General features: G+C 40.3%; 1 protein-coding gene across 1 annotated transcript; it reads right to left on the reverse strand.

Annotated features, from left to right (window-relative positions):
• Positions 1-7,921: 7,921 nt before the first annotated feature.
• neurl1b (neuralized E3 ubiquitin protein ligase 1B) lies at positions 7,922-17,545 on the reverse strand. Its single transcript, XM_026330798.2, has 6 exons — positions 17,105-17,545; positions 12,876-13,123; positions 12,451-12,784; positions 10,672-11,412; positions 9,248-9,373; positions 7,922-8,814 (listed from the first exon to the last, which is right to left on the reverse strand). Exons 1-6 carry the CDS (start codon positions 17,133-17,135, stop codon positions 8,567-8,569), a joined length of 1,728 nt encoding a protein of 575 aa, XP_026186583.1. The 5' UTR covers positions 17,136-17,545; the 3' UTR covers positions 7,922-8,566.
• Between the last annotated feature and the right edge of the window lie 3,450 nt (positions 17,546-20,995).

Consider the following 20,995-nt stretch of genomic DNA (forward strand, 5'->3'; position numbering starts at 1 on the left):
GCTGCATGCTGAAATGTGAGGTGATCTATATTCTTAGATACAAGAATATAGAACATATAAATATGTTCATTTGTTTTGCTTGTAAGGTACACTACAAACATTCGGCATTGCTTTGTCAGCATTTGAGATTTTACCATGGTTTATATCCTGGAAAGACATTACATCATAAATGTGGACGGTCAGGATGTTCTGCATTATTTTGCCCTTATTCAGGGTTCAAGAAACACCTTGTGCGTTCACACATGGTCACTGTTTCAGGAAATACTATTGACAATGTGGATACTCAAGAAGAATATGATAATACCAAAACGTTAGAAGTTCTTGAATTTTTTTCACACTTCTAATAATTACGCAGTTGACATTATGCACGATTTGCTTGAAGGTGTAGTGCAGTACAAACTGAAACTTGTCTTTCAACAGTTTATCAATAAGAAATATTTATCTGTAGAAACTCTGTCACAGAGGATCCAAAGTTTAAACTATGGTTATCTTGAGAAACAGACCAAGTGGGCTGAAAATGGATGAGGGTAGCAAAGATCTTGGATTAAATGCTATTCAGTCATGGTGTCTTGTGCGAAATATGCCACCTATTTTGGGTATAATAGCTAATAGCTATTTGACCCTGCTCCTCCTCTTAATTGATTGTGAATATTGTGTTTTCACCAATTATTACAAATGATATATTTGAAGCATTTGATAAATGACCACCACAAGCTGTTCAAATCTTTGTTTCCTGAGGGAAGAATTATTCCAAAGCATCAATTTATGATACATTATCCAAGGTGTATTCATAAAATAGGTCCCCTCCTTCATTTATAGTGTATGAGATTTGAAGTCAAACATAATTTTTTTTAAAAGATCTCTTAAGAATTTCAAGAATATTACAAAAGCATTGGTAAAACAACACCAGAGACAGCTTGCCTTTCAGTGAGAGAATTTTAATTTTTGAGTTTTTTTTTGAGGTTTGAGTTTGACCCACTCAGGAAAGAACGGATTGACAGCTTGGACAGTGGTGAGACTTTAAGTGCAGTTTTCACTATGATTTCATACTCTGATGTGTCAACAACTAATTGGGTGAAGAACTATGGTACTGAGTATCAAACTGGTATGTTTGTATCAAAACAAATATGGAACAGCTGGAACAGATGATGCCATTGCTCATCTCCTTCACACATCACTCACTCACCTGGACGCTAGAAAGGGGAATTATGTTAAAATGTTGTTTGTCGACTACGGTTCAGCATTTAATACTATAATTCCCTCCATACTCACCATCATGCTGGAGCACCTGGGACTCAGCCTGTCTCTGTGTCAGTGGATCTCCAATTTCCTAACTGGCAGACCACAGGCAGTATGGATGGGCAAACATGTCTCAGCCTCCCTCACCCTCAGCACCGGAGCCCCTCAGGGCTGTGTTCTGAGTCCCCTGCTGTACTCACTCTACACGTATGACTGCGTGGCCACTACCAGCTCCACAACCATCATAAAGTTTGCTGACGACACTGTTGTGGTGGGCCTGATCTCTGACAACAATGAGACGGCCCTCCATGGACGAGGTTAGACGTCTGGAAAACTGGTGCCAGAGGAACAACCTCCTCCTCAACCTCAGCAAGACAAAGGAGCTGATAGTGGATTTTAGTACAAAGCAGGAGAGAAACTACCGGACTCCATTCATCAACGAGAGCCCAGTAGAGAGAGTGGACAGTTTCAAGTACCTTGGTGTCAACATCACGCAGGACCTGTCTTGTGCCTGTCACACCAACACCGTGGTGAAGAAAGCCCGGCAGCGTCTCTACCACCTCAGGCGCCTGAGAGACTTTAGATTGCCCTCCAAGGTGCTCAGGAACTCCTGCACCATAGAGAGCATCCTGACGGGAAACATCACGACCTGGTTTGGGAACAGCACCATGCAGGACAGATGAGCTCTACAGAGGGTGGTGCGATCAGCTGAGCGCATCATCCGCACAGAGCTCCCTGACCTGCACTCCATCTACAGCAAGCGGTGCTGGACGAAGGCCAAGAAGATAGTGAAAGACCCCAGCCATCCCAACAATGGACTGTTCTCTCCTGCGGTCAGGGAAGCGTTTCCGCTGTCTGAAGACCAACACAGGGAGACTGAGGAGAAGCTTCTTCCCGCAGGCTATTTGGTCTCTGAACGAGAACACCACTTACACCTACCTGCTCTCTTGTACAACACTCTCCCCACTCACACACCACAACACCAGCACATTTGCACATGAGACTGGACATTGCACATTACACTTTTGCACACTCAAGCACATAATACTGGACTCATTGTACATTTGCACACTACAACATAGGAGCACTGGACATTGCACCCATCATTCCCATTCCTTCCACTACTGTACATACTGCACACTGTAAATTGTTTTTTTTTTATCCACATTGCAAATCTGTTTATTTTATTTATATTTTATTTTTTACCTTATCTCAGTGATTCTCAAACTGGGGCACGACGCCGTGACAGATGGGGCGCAGCGAACGGGAGTAAATTAGTCTAATTTTGTGTATATCCTAATTCATAATTTTCTTTACTGACAAACACCATACACGCAAAATAAAACAACCACATACAAAGAAACGTGTCATTAAGAAACACAAATAGAGGGAAACAAGGGGAACCATGGTGTGGGAAATAAATGTTTAACGTCGGCACTTAATTGTAGCGGAACAATAAGCAAACCTTCACGCAGCGACGCAATGATTAGTGGGCATAACAATGGATAAATTTGTTACACGGACCCCTAAAAGAACAGGCGACTCCACGCCAGCAAATTCATTGTTTATTTTATCTTATATATTTGGCACATTTGTTATTGTTATTTTTTTCTTTCTTATGCTTATTCTTGTGCTCTTATTTCTTTATGTGTACGTTAACTGAGGTCACGGGCAGTTGTGCAAGCATTTCACTGCATATCATACTGTGTATGACTGTGTATGTGACAAATAAAAATTTGAATTTGAATTTGGAAGTTCCTGTTTTTGGAAGGATCAAAAATATTATAAATGAAGATCAAGCTTTTATTTTGACTTGTGGAGTTGACACCCTTTATTTTGATGAACACTTTAATGCTTACTGTGTTGAGGAGAGAATTAATTTTTTTTTCTGTTATTTCTATTGATGACCTGATTTATTACAGACCCTATGACAAACAATTCTCTAATGAGATGGATGAAAAAGCATATGTAGTGCCATATTTCCATATTGTGACCTGTGCCATTTGAGGACTGTTTTGCTGTAAAGTAAATGCTTTGTTATGTGGTGTGCTATTGTTGAAAATATATTTGAACTTGGTTTACAGGCTTATTTCCACAGTCATTTTTTTCATTTTTATGGTATTTAATATAGTATTTGAGTAGAAATGGGATTTTTAGATTGACTACTTACAGTGTTATTTAAATACATGTAAACTCTACAAGAGTTGAATATTGAGTAAAATTATATACATTCTGTAGTGTTAATATGGCAGCAACTCTAAGTTTAGTGTTAAAGAAAAACACTGAGTGTGCTAACTAGAGTGCTAACTTTTGACACTATGCACTATTGTTGTTAAAATTCAACACCGAGCTGTGTTGATAAGTGTTAAATTGCAACTATTAACAGAGTAAATGCAACTCTGTCATAGTGTTAAATGCTTAACACTTTCAAAAGTGTAGTTTTGACACTGTGGTGTGGACCAATATAGACACTTTAATAGTGTTGAATTAACTCCCATTGTGTTGAATTAACACTGCTGATTTTGCTGTGTAACATTATGTTTTCATAAGGGGCAAACTGCACCTACCAGTGGACAGGAAGGTATATAATCAGGCAAGCTTTAGCAACCATAGAAATTATAACAGATGCAACAGTTGCCCTTGGCATAAATCACTACAAAGATCACGTGGAGGTGAGGAAACAGGAAGCATTTCCCATGTCAAACTGTTAGTACGTAATTATTTTTGTGCACAAAGCCAATTAGGTTTTGTTAAACCTGGGATGCTGCACATTTATAATTGTAACCACAATGACAAAGGACTGGTGATAAGAACCTTCTGAGTAGCAAGTAGAATAGGGTTGTGCTGACACCCATTTATGGTCAAATGACAAACTGACAAATGATTTTTAATTTAAATGCTAACATTTAAAGGCAATCACAAGGACCATCCTTTTAGTAATATTTAATAAAAACATTGAATGTAATATGAAATGTACTGAGACTTAGCTCATTGTCTCAGGTTTTCGGCTGATGTATGGTTGAGTCTGAGCTGCTCTCTTTAACTTCCGTTAAAATAAAACGTAAACTACAGACTCCTAAAATAGTGGAATATTGAATATTGGACCTCATTTGTAAGTTAACTAGAAATAAAGCAGTGAAAGATGACAGTTTGTTTTTGCAGGCACTGATCTTAAGTGAACTAACAATTGTTAGTGCTGAAATGCACACAGTCAGAATCATTGCCAATTTAGTGACTTACTGCATGTGATCATCAATGACGTTGCTTTCTCCTTATTAATGTGATATGTCAATAAAGGTCAATTTATTTTTCAGGTCTTTTTTTCTTCTAATTTTCTGAACTGTGTTTTCTGAACATGTGCCTTAGCAAACCCCTACCCTCCCCTCAGTACCAGAACCAACCCTTTAACTGCAGTTAGACCTAAATTAAATCCAAGACTGACCAACCCTTTAACTCCCATGACCCAGTGCATATGCACAATTGTAATTACACACAATCACTTTGAATCTCATCTAGATTTAATTAATGAAGAGCATGCATGATGGTTAGTTGTGCATAATGAAGTATCTCATTCAGATGTACAAAACACTTATCCAGTCAGCTCCCACTTGTTGCTTGTGTAATGCAAATATAATCAGTTTTGTGGTAATCATCTGTCCAAAGAACAAGAATGACTGCTTCATTACTCTCAGCTGCATTTTCACTTCTGCAATGACAATGAAGTGAGGTTATTTAACAGGCATTGACAATAAAAAAGAAAATAAAGGATGCTGATGAGACTTGATAAAATTACACTGGTCTAGATGTTTAAGAAACTGGACCTTTATTTTCAGTTGTGTAATATCCTCCAGCTTCTCATGTGTATGCCCTTGTCCATGAATTAATATAACCACATTTTTTTGCATATTTTGCACATAATTTGTTTCAGCTACCAGCCCAGTGCATTGAATCAGCAATGTGAGTCACAATTTCCTCCTTAAGCACAGGTGTGTAGCATCCAGAAACACATTAGTGGGCTGTAAGTTAGCCTGTGAGCTGTGAAACATTGTCACAGTGCAGAGATGTGACATCTGGTTCCTAGCTCTTCTAGTGAGCTTTTTCTAGCAGTTAAAGTCTACCACCTGTCTTTAATAGATTGAATAAACACTGTCTAGCTTACATTTCAAACAACTATAACATAAGGAGGTGCTCCCTCAGGAAAAGTATGAACTCAATAACCAATTTATTTATTTATTTATTTTAGTCTAAGACTCTTTGCACAAAAGTTGCACAGAGGTACAATATGGACTCAATTTGGACCCGGCCCTGATCTGCTGACTGATCTTTCATTACATTTATGGTGTTTGACATATTTTGCATGCTAAAACATAGCATTAAATAAAACAGTTCTTAGTTCTTTCACAATTTTGGGGAGTGGACTGAAGATTTTTACCGGCATGGAAGGGCGCTGTGAAATAACCAGGCATTTGTTTACATGTTTAAACCGTTAAAATGCCTAATTTCTTTATTTTCAATGGTAGGTCTTTGAAAAACTTGTGACAAGAATATTGTAACCTGCGTGTCAGACAGCTGAGCATATTTAATGCATGGTATTATATTTCTAAAAAGTAAAGGTTTGATTTTTATACATATAATACAAATACAATGTTGAAAGCTAAGATTGCAGACATCTGTAGCAAGTCTTGTCTAAGCTTGGATTATCTGAACGCATATTAAAAAATTAAACAAAAACTGAAGCTTTTATTTCTGGTCTGAAATGTGCTTCAGAAGCAAAAGACTGTACACATGTAATATATTGTAATCTCATTCGTTGTACAGAAATGGGATGGAAATCTCAAGAACAAATCTCTGGTGATGGAAGAGGAAATTGAATTTCCTGTAACACTGGCTCACTTTACGAAGCCTTGTGCCTCTTTGCTGTAAGCTCAGTCGTGTCTCTACAGGCAGAACATAAAGGCCTCTGTGTGGGCTAAATAAAACCTGACCGAGATGCAGATATCTTGTGTTGTCATTCACTTATTTCCTGCAAAAGATTTCTTCTAGGTAGAAGCTTATTAGATCATAAATTTTTTAAATCTGGTCTGTTTAAGGATTAAGTAGTTGTTGGATCATTGGAGCATTTAAGGGTATTTTTAATTTGAACTTTACTCTGACTATAAATTTTTAATTGTTAACCTAAAGCTGTGGCTGAGACACTTCGTCAGAGTGTGAAATTCAAATTACATTTCGGATACAACAAATCGCATTTGGGAAATGTAGTCATAAACAGGCTTATGATTCCAGCAGAAGCCCCACAATATATTTTGTAAAAGTCCAATAACACTGCTAGTAAAAATGACAACAGTGCATGAAGTGGACTTTTTGTGAGTGGTGACATACTAGACATACTAGGAGATGTAACCTCTCACTTTTCTGGCTCTCACATGCTCTCACACTGCCTGAAAAAATCTCATGCCAATTAAAATGGAGCCTCAAAGCCTCTCCATGAAAAGGCTGAACACTGGGCTCTTTTTTTATATTTCAGCACCAACAGCAGTTCATTAACAACTAAAGAGAAACTGTTTTGTGTGTGAACACAGAGACCCCTTCAAAATGACTAAACACATATTTTACATTGTTTTATACACGTTACTGTAAGATCCCAAGAGTCGGGAGTTTCCTCATGGATATGTATTTCCCCTAACCTCAATTTGACCCTTACCTCTAAGCCCAGCCTGTTAGCTCTGCCTATTCTCTCCTGTGGAACCAGCTCCCAGTCTGGATTCAGGAGGCAGACACTCTCTGTACTTTTAAGGCTGGACTTAAAAGCTTCCTTTTTGACAAAGTGTATAGTTAGGTCCGGCTTCAGGTAACCCTGAACCTCCCATAGTTATGCTTCTATAGGCCTAGACTGCCCGAGGACCATCAGTGCACTGGGTTTTTTTGTTTTTTGTGTTTTGAGATGATTGTATTGTAATTTGGAGCTATACAAATAAAACTGAATTGAATTGAATTGCGCATGTTTGGTGTAATGCATGTTTGTGTCGTGAGACTTACTCTTATGTTTTTTTCCCTCGCATTTTACAAAAAATCATGTTATTTTCAAATAAATGTGTGTACGAAACAAATGAGAGAAATCTGTTTTGTTTATGTAGGACCCTATTGAATGAAAGTAACAGCCATCAAAATAGTCTCCTCATGGTCCGTTTAACAGATGGTCTAGAGCTTTCTGTCACATCACATGATCTTTAGCAGGGGATGAAGCTGTCACTGATTTACAGATGTTCATATTTCCATCCATGATGGCTTGAAAGTTGGGTTTCAGGTTTGATCTTTGCATTGGAAACAGAAGTTGACAAAATAGTCTCATCTTAAGTTCAGTTTTGTTGGTTTTCTGTAGCATAATGTTCATTATTTTAAAAATAATAAGGAAAAGAGACTAGGGACAAAATGTTAGGTGTTATTTTATTGCTAAAATATGGCTTGAATTGTGAGAAAAAGAGATAAAAATGTTGGTTTATCTTTAAATGTATTACCTTTTTACTTACATTACAATTTATCAATTAAACCTGATTACCAGCTATTAGAAGATCAATGTCTATGGCAGACAGGGTTTTTTAGAGCCTGTAGGAAGGCATAGTGATGGAGCAAACTTGTTTCTAGACACATTTTAATCACCCCATTGACCACTTTTATTCATCTCTAATTGTGCAAAACCATTTTCTTCACTTTATTCTTTCCAAACATACTTTTCTTACAGCACAACACTGAACACACTTACATACATTAACATACATCATTCTGTGTACTGTTACGCCCTTTATTGCATAAATGCTGTATCTGGGTGCCTTTTCCATCACAAACCTTTAGTACTGTACATTGAAAATATGGCTAGGATTGTAAGCATAATTACAGGGACACACAAACTCTAAGGCACTAGAAGTCATAGACTACGGTCGGCATATTCTGCTGAAGCACACATAAATCTACGACAATGACGGTCAGAATAAAATATTCACAGCAGGTTTTTCTGCTCAGGAAATACATGAGACATAAGACACATTACATGGAAACTGCAAAGGAGGAGCATGTGATTCATATCAGCTTTCTTAGCCAAAATATAGGAGCTCACATATGCAGCCTGTATTTAGATAAGTTTAGTCAAAGTCCTGCAACCTGAAGAGTCTATGTCCAGAAAGTATTTACCCATACAAAATGGAAACATAGGCACAGCTATGTTCTGATGTGGCTAATCTCCGTTTAGGGCTAAGATCTGTGTCCAACAAAGCCTGAGAAGGACAAAAACAGGTGGCGTCCAGCATCAGAAGTCAGAGGACCTGCTAAAATATCAGGGCCGATATGTTTTGATTACATCTTTGATAGGCCTTCTGCATATCGGACAGCACGCGTTGATTTGGCGCTTCAGCTTCAGCCCACAGTCGTTGCACAGACACATGTGTCCGCAGGTGTAGATGACCGTGTCCACCTCCTGGTCGAAGCAAATGGTGCATTCTCCATTTTTCCCAGCAGAGGGCAGTTCTGAGGCAGTGAGAGTGGGAGAGACAGGGGGACTGAGAGGGGAGCTGGGAGCAGTCACTACAGGAAAAGGAAGAAAATGTGGGTGGTGAAATGCAGCAGACATGAGTGCATATACACAGAAAACCCTTGTTGTTATGGAAACATTGTGCCAGGCAATACTGATGCTTTACCGTGTCAGAATCTTAATGTTAAGATGAAGAAAAGAAACAATATTTGGATTTTTTCTTTAACAAATTACTAAAATGATTTATTGATTGGCCTAATAGTTGAAGCTTAGTTGCTCAAGCTCTAATATGCACTAAATCACAGAACAATATTTTTAACAACAAGACTTTAAAAAGAGAGAGTTGTGGTTGCCATATCACACAAAGATTAGACAAAACGTCTTTGTCAGTGTCACATAAGAATACTGTCCAACACAAATGTCACGACTCTACATCAGAAAAAACACTGTACACCCTGTACAATCTGCAGTCTATGATGAACCTACCAAGAGAGGATTCAGAGGCAGAAGAAGATCTGTTGACACTGAAAGCCAGGTCTGAGTCGCTGTCATCTGGACTGCTGCTCTGAGAAGTGCTGGGAGATGCGGAGGGTGGGCTGGACTGCAGTGTTCCTGTGTGTCACAATAATAAATAAAATAAATAAATATACATGAGCAAACCCCAGACAACTGCACTAACATCCATCCATCATCTATACCCACTTATTTCTTAACCAGGGTCACATGGATCTGCTGGAGCCTGTCCCAGCTCTCTTTGGGTGAAAGGCAGGGGTCCACCCTGGACAGGTCACCAGTCCATCACAGGGCCACATAGAGACAAACAACCTCACACACTCACACTCACTCCTATGGGCAATTCAGAGTCACCAATCAACCTGACATACATGTTTTTGGACTGTGGGAGGAAACCAGAGTACCTGGAGAAAACCCACACAAGCACAGGGAGAACATGCAAACTCCACACAGAAAGGCCCCTGATGGGTTTTGAACCAGGAACCTTGTTGCTGTGAAGGTGCTTAGTGCAAACCACCAAGCCACCGTGCTGTCCCTGGACTAACATACATACTTTAAAGACACAATTCAAACAAAGGGTATATTAAACTGCAACTAGTATAATTTCAAAATTGTGTGCTTGAATTCTTGAAATGTAATTCTGAGGCATTACGCTGGTTGGGCCAAACCGGTCAGATTAGATATGCATGTTCACATTACTGGAAGTTCCAAGGAGTGAATTTCTTTCAGACGTTTCTGTTTGAGGATAATATTGTTGGATCAGAAACCACAGAAAATGTGATCTGAGCTGCTGGGAGTTTATGTGGGAGTAGGACAGATAGGTCACTTCTCTAAACCAAACAGGCACATACAGATTTAAACTACTCCCCTGCATTCCTTTAGTCTGGGAAAACTAAATTGGTGGGGCTGTCTGGACTCCAGAATAGACTGATAATAACTCACTGTCATTTCAGGCATTTATTATTTAAGAATTAAAGAAAAAATTCAACATTTTAAAAAATGAATTTGCTTTCTGATAGAAAGCTGAGGACCCATTCTCACTATCTCTCACATATTATTTGGTTGTGTTTTTTATCGTACTCTTTTTTATCGTACTTCTTCCTTGTCAAAACCTGGTGCCTAAATCACCCACAATGCAACTCAAACACAAACAGTTTGATCTGGGTTAAGGATATGTTTAGGCAATTATCAGATTTTGTGCCGCTCCCCCTGAAGCCAGAAACAGCTTTATACAACTTTTTCACATATGCAGTAGTATTTAGCAAGACCAGTAAACAGACTTTGATGTGTAGTTTCCCTTTTGGTGTTTTGTGTTTTGCTAGATGGTCATAAACTGTCAAATAATAACAATAATTACAAAAATAAAATTGTAGGAATTGCAAATAAACTCAGCTTACCTAGTATCCTGAGTCTGTTGACAGCCCCATGGAGCATGAAAAAGGCCCACAGGACCTGAGAGGAGTCCACGCAGAGTAGTCTGCCACGTCCCACTCCATTCACCCCATGGTGCACCTCTCCGCTTGGTAGCAAACTGAAGCTCAGCACATCTCCAGAACAAGGCATCGGGAAACCCCTGTGCACAACCCAATACTCCTTACGGTCCAGCAGAACCTCGGGGTCTGCTGGGAGGTCTCCAGCATGCAGACTAGCTGGGTCACAGGATGTTAAACCAAACAACAGCGCCCCAAAGTAGGGCAGACCCAGGTGGCCGACCTCCACGTACAAAGTCTCACCCACACGCAGTGGCCGGTCACTGAACACCAGAGTCCGACTGCTGTCCAGAAAGTGGATGCAGGCAGCTGAGCGGTCTGCAGAGAGTATCACGTCAGAGCCACGAACGGGATGAAAGTGCAAGTCATTGTCCAGCGGGGAAGTAAGGCCCCGGACCACCCTCGGGGCACTAAATCCAGTGGAGGCAGATGAGGAAGGTGTGGTGGAGGAAGAGGTGGAGGAGCAGCAGGGGATGAGCTGAGTATAGTTATTGAGCTGGAGGGTGGCCATCTTGGCAGCAGCAGCCTGGTTGTTCTCCAGCTGATTGTTGCTGTAATTGGCTGAGTCGTGGCTACTCTGGGGCAGATAGGCACTCAGACGTGCTGCACTCAGGCAGCTGGACCCCACACTCTCAGCAAATGTGCTTTCTGTGGTGGAGAAAATGGACAAACATTATCAGGTAGTATTAGGAAGCTTAGGTCACTTCCCCTCTTTCTGATCTTTTTTCTAGAGTTTTCGTGTGTTGCTGTTGGGTAACTGAAGTAGGAGTCAATTAAGTTTTTGTTAAATGACTAAATAGTTGGTCTTTGCAGCTCGAACAAAGTTCAGAATTCAACATTTATTTATCTCTGTTTCACTTCCTTTCTTGACTAACTGAGCTGAATTTTCTATGTATTATGGGATGATCTAAACACGAGTGCCGCTAGTAGTCCCTCTTTGACTTATGATGCATTCCTTTATTACTATTTCTAGTGATGTTGGAGCAGTTGAGTGTACTGGCCCCTCACCAAAGCTCCTGGGATCTGCTGTCTTGACCAAACATGGCCATAACTCCTGTCAGACTGATGATAAACACACCTAGTGAGTACGAGGGGCAACCACAGGGGACAGGGTAATGGAAAAGAAGGAAGCACAGAGGGAGAAAGCGACAAAGCATGGGAAAGTGATAGTGAAATAGTGTTAAAGGAGAAGCAGGGATGAATTTACTGGATAGGATCTGTTGTCTGAAATCTGTTGACCTCTTGTCAGGTCAGACAGTCTAAGAGGGAGAGGTTCCAGTTTTCTAAACAAACACACACTAGTTTGTGTAACAGATCACTGAGTCACTGAGATGCCTCCATGATTCAGTACCCGCTCCTGCTACATTTGCCTCTGCTGCTGCAAAGTTTAGTGTCACAGCTGCTCTCTGAACTCCTGGGAAGCTGCTTAAAATAGCTGTGAATGTGTTGACACTATAAAAATAAGTTCCTGAGGTTTCAGGGTTCAAAATATGTGGCCTAGTAGCTGACTGATGAAGTTGATTCCAGTCAAAAAAAAAAAAAAAAACAGTACTTGGATTAATAAGATTTGTAATGATGAACTTTATATAGTATACAGTCAGTTTTGAACGTTTTTTTATATGAGCCAGCTGTCGGTTGCCTCGTGACAAAAATAATAACCACTCAACAACAAAATAAGACAATTACCGAGGAGTGTGACCTCCTGAGTGATGCCGTAGATATCTATGATGGCCCAGAGTGGACAGCCAATGCTGAGCCCACAGTGGAAGAGGATGGGCTCTCCTTCGTTGATACTGTAGAAAACTCTTCCATGGCGATCAGCCCAGAATGACAAGACGTTGTCCTTCAAGGCCAGCCTCTCAGGCAGAGCTTTGGCCCAGTAACCAGGCCGTGTCACCAGGTCTGGACAAGCATACTTAGGGATGTCTGTAGCAATCAGTTCGCTGGGGTCCAGACTGGTGAAACCGAAGCGCAGAGCTCCACTCCAGCCAGTGTGCACACCACTCAAGCGAAGACGCACCTGAACAAACAGCAATGACATAAATACACTCACAGTCTTTAAGGATCTGGCTCTTAAGAACAGAGTGAGTGAAAAAGACATAAAAACAAACCTTTTCATAGAGGTGGACGGGCCGATGGCTGAATGTGATACCATTACAGAAGCTGTTCTTGCGCGTGGCACGGCGAAGCTGCCCATCCAGCCTGATATTCTTTCCTTTGGCATGTGGGTGAAAACGGGGCGACTCCATGCTGATGTTGATGGGAGGAGGAGGAGACGTTCTTCTCTCCACACCTGCACCATTGTTAGGCAGGGTGTAGTACTGCCGGCTTGCCACTGGTCGGGGTTGCAGGGCTGCATCTGTGGATGTAAAAACATCAAGGCCATAGCTAGTGAAAAGAAAGTCATCTGTGATTCAACCTGTTCAACTAAGGACAATAGCAACAAGGTATGTGAGCATCATGTCTGTTTTTGTGAGGCTCTGATGAGGTCAGAACAGAAATGTCAGTGACACCAGCTGTTGGAAAACATATCAGCATACAATAACTCTTTTGCAAGTGGTCCATGGCAGTGGGTTTATAGGGTGGAGGGCAGTTATGGAAAGGCGCCCACAGTCTCGCACACTTCCTTTCCCACACTGACATTATGAAGCCCCTCTGCTCAAGCACATTAAATAGTCTTATTTAGCATGTAACCTACATTTACAGTATAAAAAGCCAAACTGTCCCAAATCAATCCTCTTACCACATCCATATAGGACACTTATATCACATACTGAGGTAAATTTAGAAAAAAAAAAAAAAAAAAAAAAACATGCGCATAAAGCTGGGAAACATTAAAAGGACATGAAAAAGACAGTCTCTAAACAGATTTAAGCAAATGCTAATATAGGTTTCATCACAAAAAATATCAACAGAGCGTCACCATCAGACACATTTTCCTCTTATTTATGACCTATACACACCCTTGGCCTAGAGCATAAACAAACCTTGAATAGCCCCTTTCATTCTCCCAGTTATCTTAAGTAGTGGAGAATGAATCACACAGTGCATAGACGATAAAGAAAAAAAAGCCCAAAAAATGTTTAATCTTTGATCTAGTCTTTACAGGACCCTGTGCCCTACTTGAGAAACAATTTTTTTATGTAAACAAAGAAAAACAAATTAACAAAGATCGTAAATTATAACAAGACCAACTCAACGTTTAGTTAAATGAGACATGGATTGTTTGGGTTATTAAATAAAATTAGAAAGCTTATGGTATAAACTGGCTGGACTCCAATATTCAAAGGGAGGAGGTGTTTCTACTCTCCTGCAGGCACAGAGTGATTACAATTCTGTTTAAAATTCACTGTGATCTGATGCAAAGACAATAACTCAGCGAAATGTTCCACAGTACATTTCCTAAATTAGACATTATCACTGATTATATTCTAAACTGTGAAGCAGCAGCAAGAACATCTGTAACATGTCAAATGATATGTGGGTGCCTCTTTCCTTCCTACTGCAGTGATTCAGCTTTTGAGGGAATAAAATGTACTTTGGTTAAAGTGTATGGAGGAAATTAGCCTATGGGCGTAAGACTTCACTTACAGAATGATGTACCAGGACTCCGCAGTTAAAGGAGCTACAGTGAAGACACTTGTTTGCCATTATAGGATGAAGGTTACAGCACACCAAGTCATTGAAAGGGGGACAGCATATAACACTGTCAGCATTAACACCAGTTTGTGGCCCTCAGCTATAAACATTATTGAGTTGAGCATCTGACTTGGTAAATAAAAAAATGAATAAATACCCATCTTTGAAAAAACAAACCAGACTCTTTTCACCATCTGGTTAAAAATATTCTGTGTGCTGCACATTGAAAACATATATAGCACATTGCCCTAATTGCAATTCTGTTTCCTAACAAAGGTATCAGCTGAAAATAATGTCTTTGCTTATATCTTGCATATGTTCTTACTGTAGTATAAACCAAACTGGACCAAAAGGGTTCCTGGGGAGTTTTTGACCTCTAGTAGCGCTATAGCGACCTATGTGTGTGTTTTTTTGTGTGTTTGTTTATTTTTCTTATATGTACATGTGTGCACATACACGCTGATATGGTCACGTTAAAGGGGCTATGGAGCACAGACATGTTTCAGAGGTAGTAGAGAAGAAGACACCTGGCAAATAAACATGGATGTAAACTTTGAAGATTTCAAAATAACAGTGTGACAGCTGAATAGCAGATGTTGAGCACGTCATCGGATTTAATATTTTTACTAGTCCCCAAGATTACAAGACTTATGGTGAACACTAAATGTAAATATAACCCTTATTTGTTTACAAGAACACTCTACAGGGTGCCTTCAAACAACTGTAGTATCAGCTATATTTCTGGGTGTTTTGATGACCACAGAGATATTGTTAGTACATAATAGGCACAAACTGGTGCCAGGTCGGTGTCAGCAATGGACAGCTAACCAGAATAAACTTTTTAATTACAAAGCACAAGCTGATGTTAGACTTTGAAGCAGGCCTGTTAGCATAAAACATTCATGATGTTGTTATTAAAAGCCCCCAGTCATGTGACCCTATTTTAGGAGTAGTAAACATAAACGCCAGTGATATTCGATGTTCCTACTAAAATCATAAAAACAGCAGAGAAACAGTCAGACTGGTCTGGGCAGCTGATCAGAAATGTGTTTAACAGGCAAAGCTGAGTGGAAGCTTAGAAGCTAATACTGTCAAAAATGTTCACATACAGTATGTCTATGCTGCCACGCATGTGAATCAGTTACATGTATAGAGAAACAGTAGGGAAATGGAAATGGTGTCTCCCAGTCTTGTCCCTATTGGAAGAAAAAGGTCAAATAAACGCAATCATAAGACTGCACAAGACACACTGCTGTGCTAAGAAAAGCTTTTTGTAATGTTAAACTGATTATGTGGATTTGTCAGTTATCTTTGACCGCAAGATGATCAGGCCCTTTATTATCTCATACCTCTAAGCTAGAGGTAGTAACTCCACAGTAACTCATTCACTGTGAAGGACAGAAGCTATTGAGGGTTTCAAGGGAATTTGATGGTCTGTTTTGTTACATGTGACATGTTGTGCACATCTGATATGTTGTATACATGTCCACTATAGACCCAGTAAACACAGATATTCTATTAATTCCATGTTAATTGAAACCATACAGTGCAAGCAATAGGACCCAAGCTGCTCCTGCTCCTCTGTGACTAACTGTTCACAGTCCAAACCCTACGTCAGCTGGCTCTGATGGCAGTAACCACATCATTTAACCAGAGAGTGGGTCTGTTGGGGGCGTGGGAGTGCGACAGACATGAAATCAAAGTGATATGGGAAACTGATTATCAAGTAATGTGCTCTAGATGGCATTGTAGAGTGGTACTGAGAGCTCGCAATGACAGCTTTATGCAAAAACATGGGACTGACAATCAAGTCACATCCAGGAATAAATCACTGGTAATCACTTCAGACTGTACTTTATATAAGACAGCTTTGATACTTGGGATAACTGCAGATAACCAGGCACCAGTGCATAGAGTATTGCAGTATTTTTCAGTGTTTATGATTTTAGTCCTATTTTTGCTATTCTTTTTTTGTTTTGTTTTGTTTTTTTTTGTTGTTGTTTTTTTAACATTTTCAGATTCATGTGTGATTTGGTTGCTGTAATTCCACAAATTCCCATTGGGATTGATAAACTATCCTATATATTAAACATTGTAGTATATAACACAAAAATATGAATTCCTGTCTGAAAATAAAAACCAGGTTCATGCATGGTAATAAAAACTACATTACTGCAGGTGGCACAAAACAGATTCAAATGTAGCAGCAAAATCAAAAAGCAGAAACTGAGGAGCCACATTAAACTGTGATTTCCAGCAATTTGTAAATTGTTATGTTGTCTGCAATGGGATCACCCACCTTTTTACTGCATATTAAAAGTTTCAATTAAATGACACTTAATGACAATTCTCACGGGTCAAACCAATCTGGTTTTTCTGACAATAGTCACCTTTTAAAAAAAAAGGAACAGACTTGCTGGTTTGATGCTGATAATCAGCCCTTTGTTAATCTGAGGCTTGCACCGCACCGATGGCTAAAAAGTCCATTTGCTGGCGCGCTCATCTGCTTGGACTCGCTCCCTGGGAATCACACTCAGCTCCCCCGTGATGGGAAGCGCGTCTCTGCACGGAGACGCTACACAAGTAGCCTAGATGATTTACGACAAACCATGTGGATCTCTTTTCTAGCGAGCTTTCCCCCCACCCAGACACCCGGTTTGATGTGTGATGTGTGATTAGAAATGAATTAATTGAGTCTCACCTATCAAAGGTTTAGGTGTCGTATTCCCCATTATATCCAGAAATCCCTCGCACCGGGTGACAAGTTAGGTCCGTCTGCAATATTTCTCTGTCCATCCATGTATCCACGGTCTGTCGAGTATCTGCATGAAAGCAGCTCGATCTGTGTATCGGTGCCTTCTAATTGCGCCGTATCTCCCCGCTGAAGCGTGGACACGCTCTTCTTAATGTCAACCCCAAGCGGCTGCGACAGGCAGACACCACCAACTGGCGCACAGCAGCCCCCTCCTTTCTTCAGTGTAGGCTCCCCTCTTTAAAGACACAGTGAGCAGAGATTCCCCTCAAAAGCATCCCAGAGCCTCTGAATAATTCATTTAATATTCCCCTCAAAGCCTGTGATGAAGCCTAATCAGTGTGTAGCCGATGGGATAAACATCATGCTGGAAGGGGCAGTCTGTCAGTACATTTGCGTATAGAGGGTTTGTGCGCACAGCGTGGTGCAAACTTTGATGAAATGATTACACCATCACTGTTCGTGGTTGTTTGACAGATCTTTTGATTCTGAATGGGTTAAACTGATGGGAACACAGTCTACATTTACAGGATTATTGATCCTTCCATGGAGTCAGATTTGGAGATTAAAGACACATCACGGGGAGGTGATCAGCCCTAAATTCATCACATATCCATACATTGGACATACAGATCAGGACTGCACACTTTAGATAAAAGCGCAAGCGCCATATGAGGAAATCCCCCTTTTTTTCCCACCCTATCCTCTGCACTCCCACAGCCTTGACTGCTGGGCTCCTCTCAAGCTGTTTCCTGTCTTCTGGACCAAACCGCTCTCTGAGGAGCAATGGCCTGCAGGGCTTGTAGGACTGAGACCCTCAGTGAAGGGAGTGCCGGGATGGCGTATCTCCCAGAAAGGCCTGAGGCATTGCAGCAGCTGTGTGTCAGACATTCTGAACAAAGCTTGCTGGTTAGGAAAAAGAATAAAACGATGATGTGGGCAAATTATTTTTCCTTCATGGCGATATGATGTTCAGAATGTGACTAATTGGGAAACATATGACAGAACTGGGGAGTATGGCTCAGGCATGCAGGTTAAGTACACTGATATGATCCATACCAAACATGGAAAAGTGGTTCTGGGACACTGCAGCTGCCAACATATATGATTTAATTCAGTATCAAGGCAAACACGACTGAAAAATGACTTTTCGGTGAAGGCCTGGACTAAATATAACTCAGAGACAAAAGCATTTGTTTCTACCTCCTCAATGCTGTTTGTTTTAGCAGGATATGGTGGCTTCTTATATGAGCCTTGAGTGAATGGTGTTTAGGGTGAAGTGAGGCAGAAGTGAAATTCCCCCCACGCCCTCGCCGTTGCCTCAGAAAGAAAGAGCTGCTATGGCAAAGGAAATTAACACAGGAAGTGAATATGAGGTTGTGGTGAAGTCTGCAATCAAGCCTTTGCTGTAAACACAGCAGAGCTGCAGTAACAAGTGCTGCTTCCCCTGATGCTTGCTTTACTGCCTGAGCGCGGCCTATGGAGTGTTAATGAAAGCATAATGATTACAGGCTTGATTTTATTCCCAAAGCAGGGAACTGTAGTTTCACGATCATTTTTAGCACATTCATTTAACACATTGTTGGATGTCTGCACAAATATTTCAAAATTACAGAAAAATGTTAAAGAGATCGTTTGACATTTTTGAAAATTTGCTTATTTTTTTCTATTAAGAAATTCAATATTACTCTCATTTCTGTCAATTAAATATGAAATTTGAATAAGCAGCCAGTTAGCTTAGCTTAGCTTAGCTAAAAGACCGGAAAAAGAGGGAAACAGTTGGCATGACTGTGTCCAATAGTAGCAAAATCTTCCTACCAGCACCTCTGCTGCTCACTAACTAACTTGCTATTTCATTCGTACAGACACTGAATTGTAAAACAGAGATTTGTGATTTTACTTTGGGTTATGACAAGACTCCAAAAAGTCATTGCCCCCAGCTAAGAAATGGTCAGGAACATAATCCCAGCAAATTTTTACACTTTATTGCTGTATTGGTGTAATAAGCAATTAAGTTAACTGTTTCCCCAGAAGCTAAGCTAACTGGTGGTTGGCGATGGCTTTATGTGTACTACAAACATGATATCGTTAACAGTCTTCTTTTCTAATGCTTGGCAAAACACACACACACACACACACACACATTATCACTTTATAATTAATGTCTTTTGGTGAGGATTTCAGATCTAAAAAAAATAATACAGTACTATAAGAACAACTACTAAAAGCATGCATCCTAGATACTCTTTATACAGTAAGCCTTCCTGTAGGCAAGAAGAACTCACTCAGTAGATTCAGACAGTGGTATGTTAAACAAAACATGTTCGTTTAGAGAGAGCGTGTCAGTGGTCTTCTTCATACTCAGCCAATACCTAAATTACAATCCAGCATCCCCCACAGCCCCGGCCCCTGGACACTGTCAGCACAGATATGTCAGTGTGATTGCTCTGACAGCATGACAGAAGCAAAGATGCCTCTGGAAGCTGGAGTGGAGGCCAACTGGGGAAGAGCCTACAGTGTTGGTTTGATTATTTATTTACAGAATTAAGGCATAATTCCAGCTTGGCATAACTTCATTCTGGACTCTTCACTTTCCTACTGCAGTGTACACTCATACACTCTGGCAAGCTCTGAGACTTTGGTGTGATTAGAAAGTATAATGTGTGAAAAAGACTCTTCCAGAGTTGTGATTTACACCAATAAAACTAGGTGAAGGACATACAGTACAACACACTGTATGAAAGCTGCATCTATTTTTATTTAATTGGATGCAGCGGGACCTATGTTCTTTTCTCTGAAATGAACCGTAAAGCATACTGTCCGCCTTTTGGGAATCGAGCGGCTGTGATCTCACAAGGGCCCCTACAGTGAATAAAGTTATTTCAAGAGAAAGAGGGCAGACATGCCTCGTTTGTTCAAGGAAACTTGGCCCACAGCGTTGTGACTGCTGCCATGCAGCACAGTGACTGCTCCTTGGACAACAAAGTGTTACATTTGCAGTATTTTAATTCTCTTTAAAGACTCAAAGGCAGTGAAGAAATGCTGAGCAGATGGCTGTTTGGGAAGGTTTGTATGTGGTGGTCTCAGTATCAGGGGAGGGCTGCTGTCCAAACCCCAGCCACTGATCTAATGGATGAAGTGAGTCATACCCACCTTCAATGTGAACATAACCATCTCCATCAAACACACATGGGCAGCACAATGAGCCACATTCAAACAACAATGTTCTTCTGGTCACCTCTTTTAATTTGAGGACTGTTTTCTACTACAGTGCATTCACAAAACATCTGGTTTGAATATTTGCTCCTGTCTTTTAATTAGGTCGACTCTTAAAAGGCCATTGGAGTCAAGCACCTGTTTTTAAAAAACCTACTAAGATTTCAAATATTGCCAAAGCCATTGTATCAGTAAAACGTCCTTCACATAGAGGAATAAAAATGTTTTTTATACAAGCAATATTGCACCATTTGCCTGTAATTGGAGCCATTTTAGGGGGAGTTCTGCCATGTGCTTGGTGCCCTCACAGATTGTTCTAATTTTCAGAATCCTCAGATCAAGAGGCTGGATGCTGTGGCAGTCTTGAGCAGACAAAATGCATGCATACTTGGTTTCACTTCTGCAATTTTGGATTTCAGTAAATTAAAAACACCCCAAGAAGTGGATCACTGGCAACTGGTGTAAATTGGGAAAAAACTGGTAATAGCACCGCTGGTGGTATGAACAATGTACAGAAATGCGGTAAATTGAATTAAATTCATGGTGTATAACTTTTTACTCATGGTCATGCTATATTTAATTGAAGTTTTTAGGAGATTTGTGTTGTTTCCAGTAAAAAAATTA

Source organism: Mastacembelus armatus, chromosome 10 (assembly GCF_900324485.2).
Source record: "Mastacembelus armatus chromosome 10, fMasArm1.2, whole genome shotgun sequence".
Taxonomy (NCBI): Eukaryota; Metazoa; Chordata; class Actinopteri; order Synbranchiformes; family Mastacembelidae; genus Mastacembelus; species Mastacembelus armatus.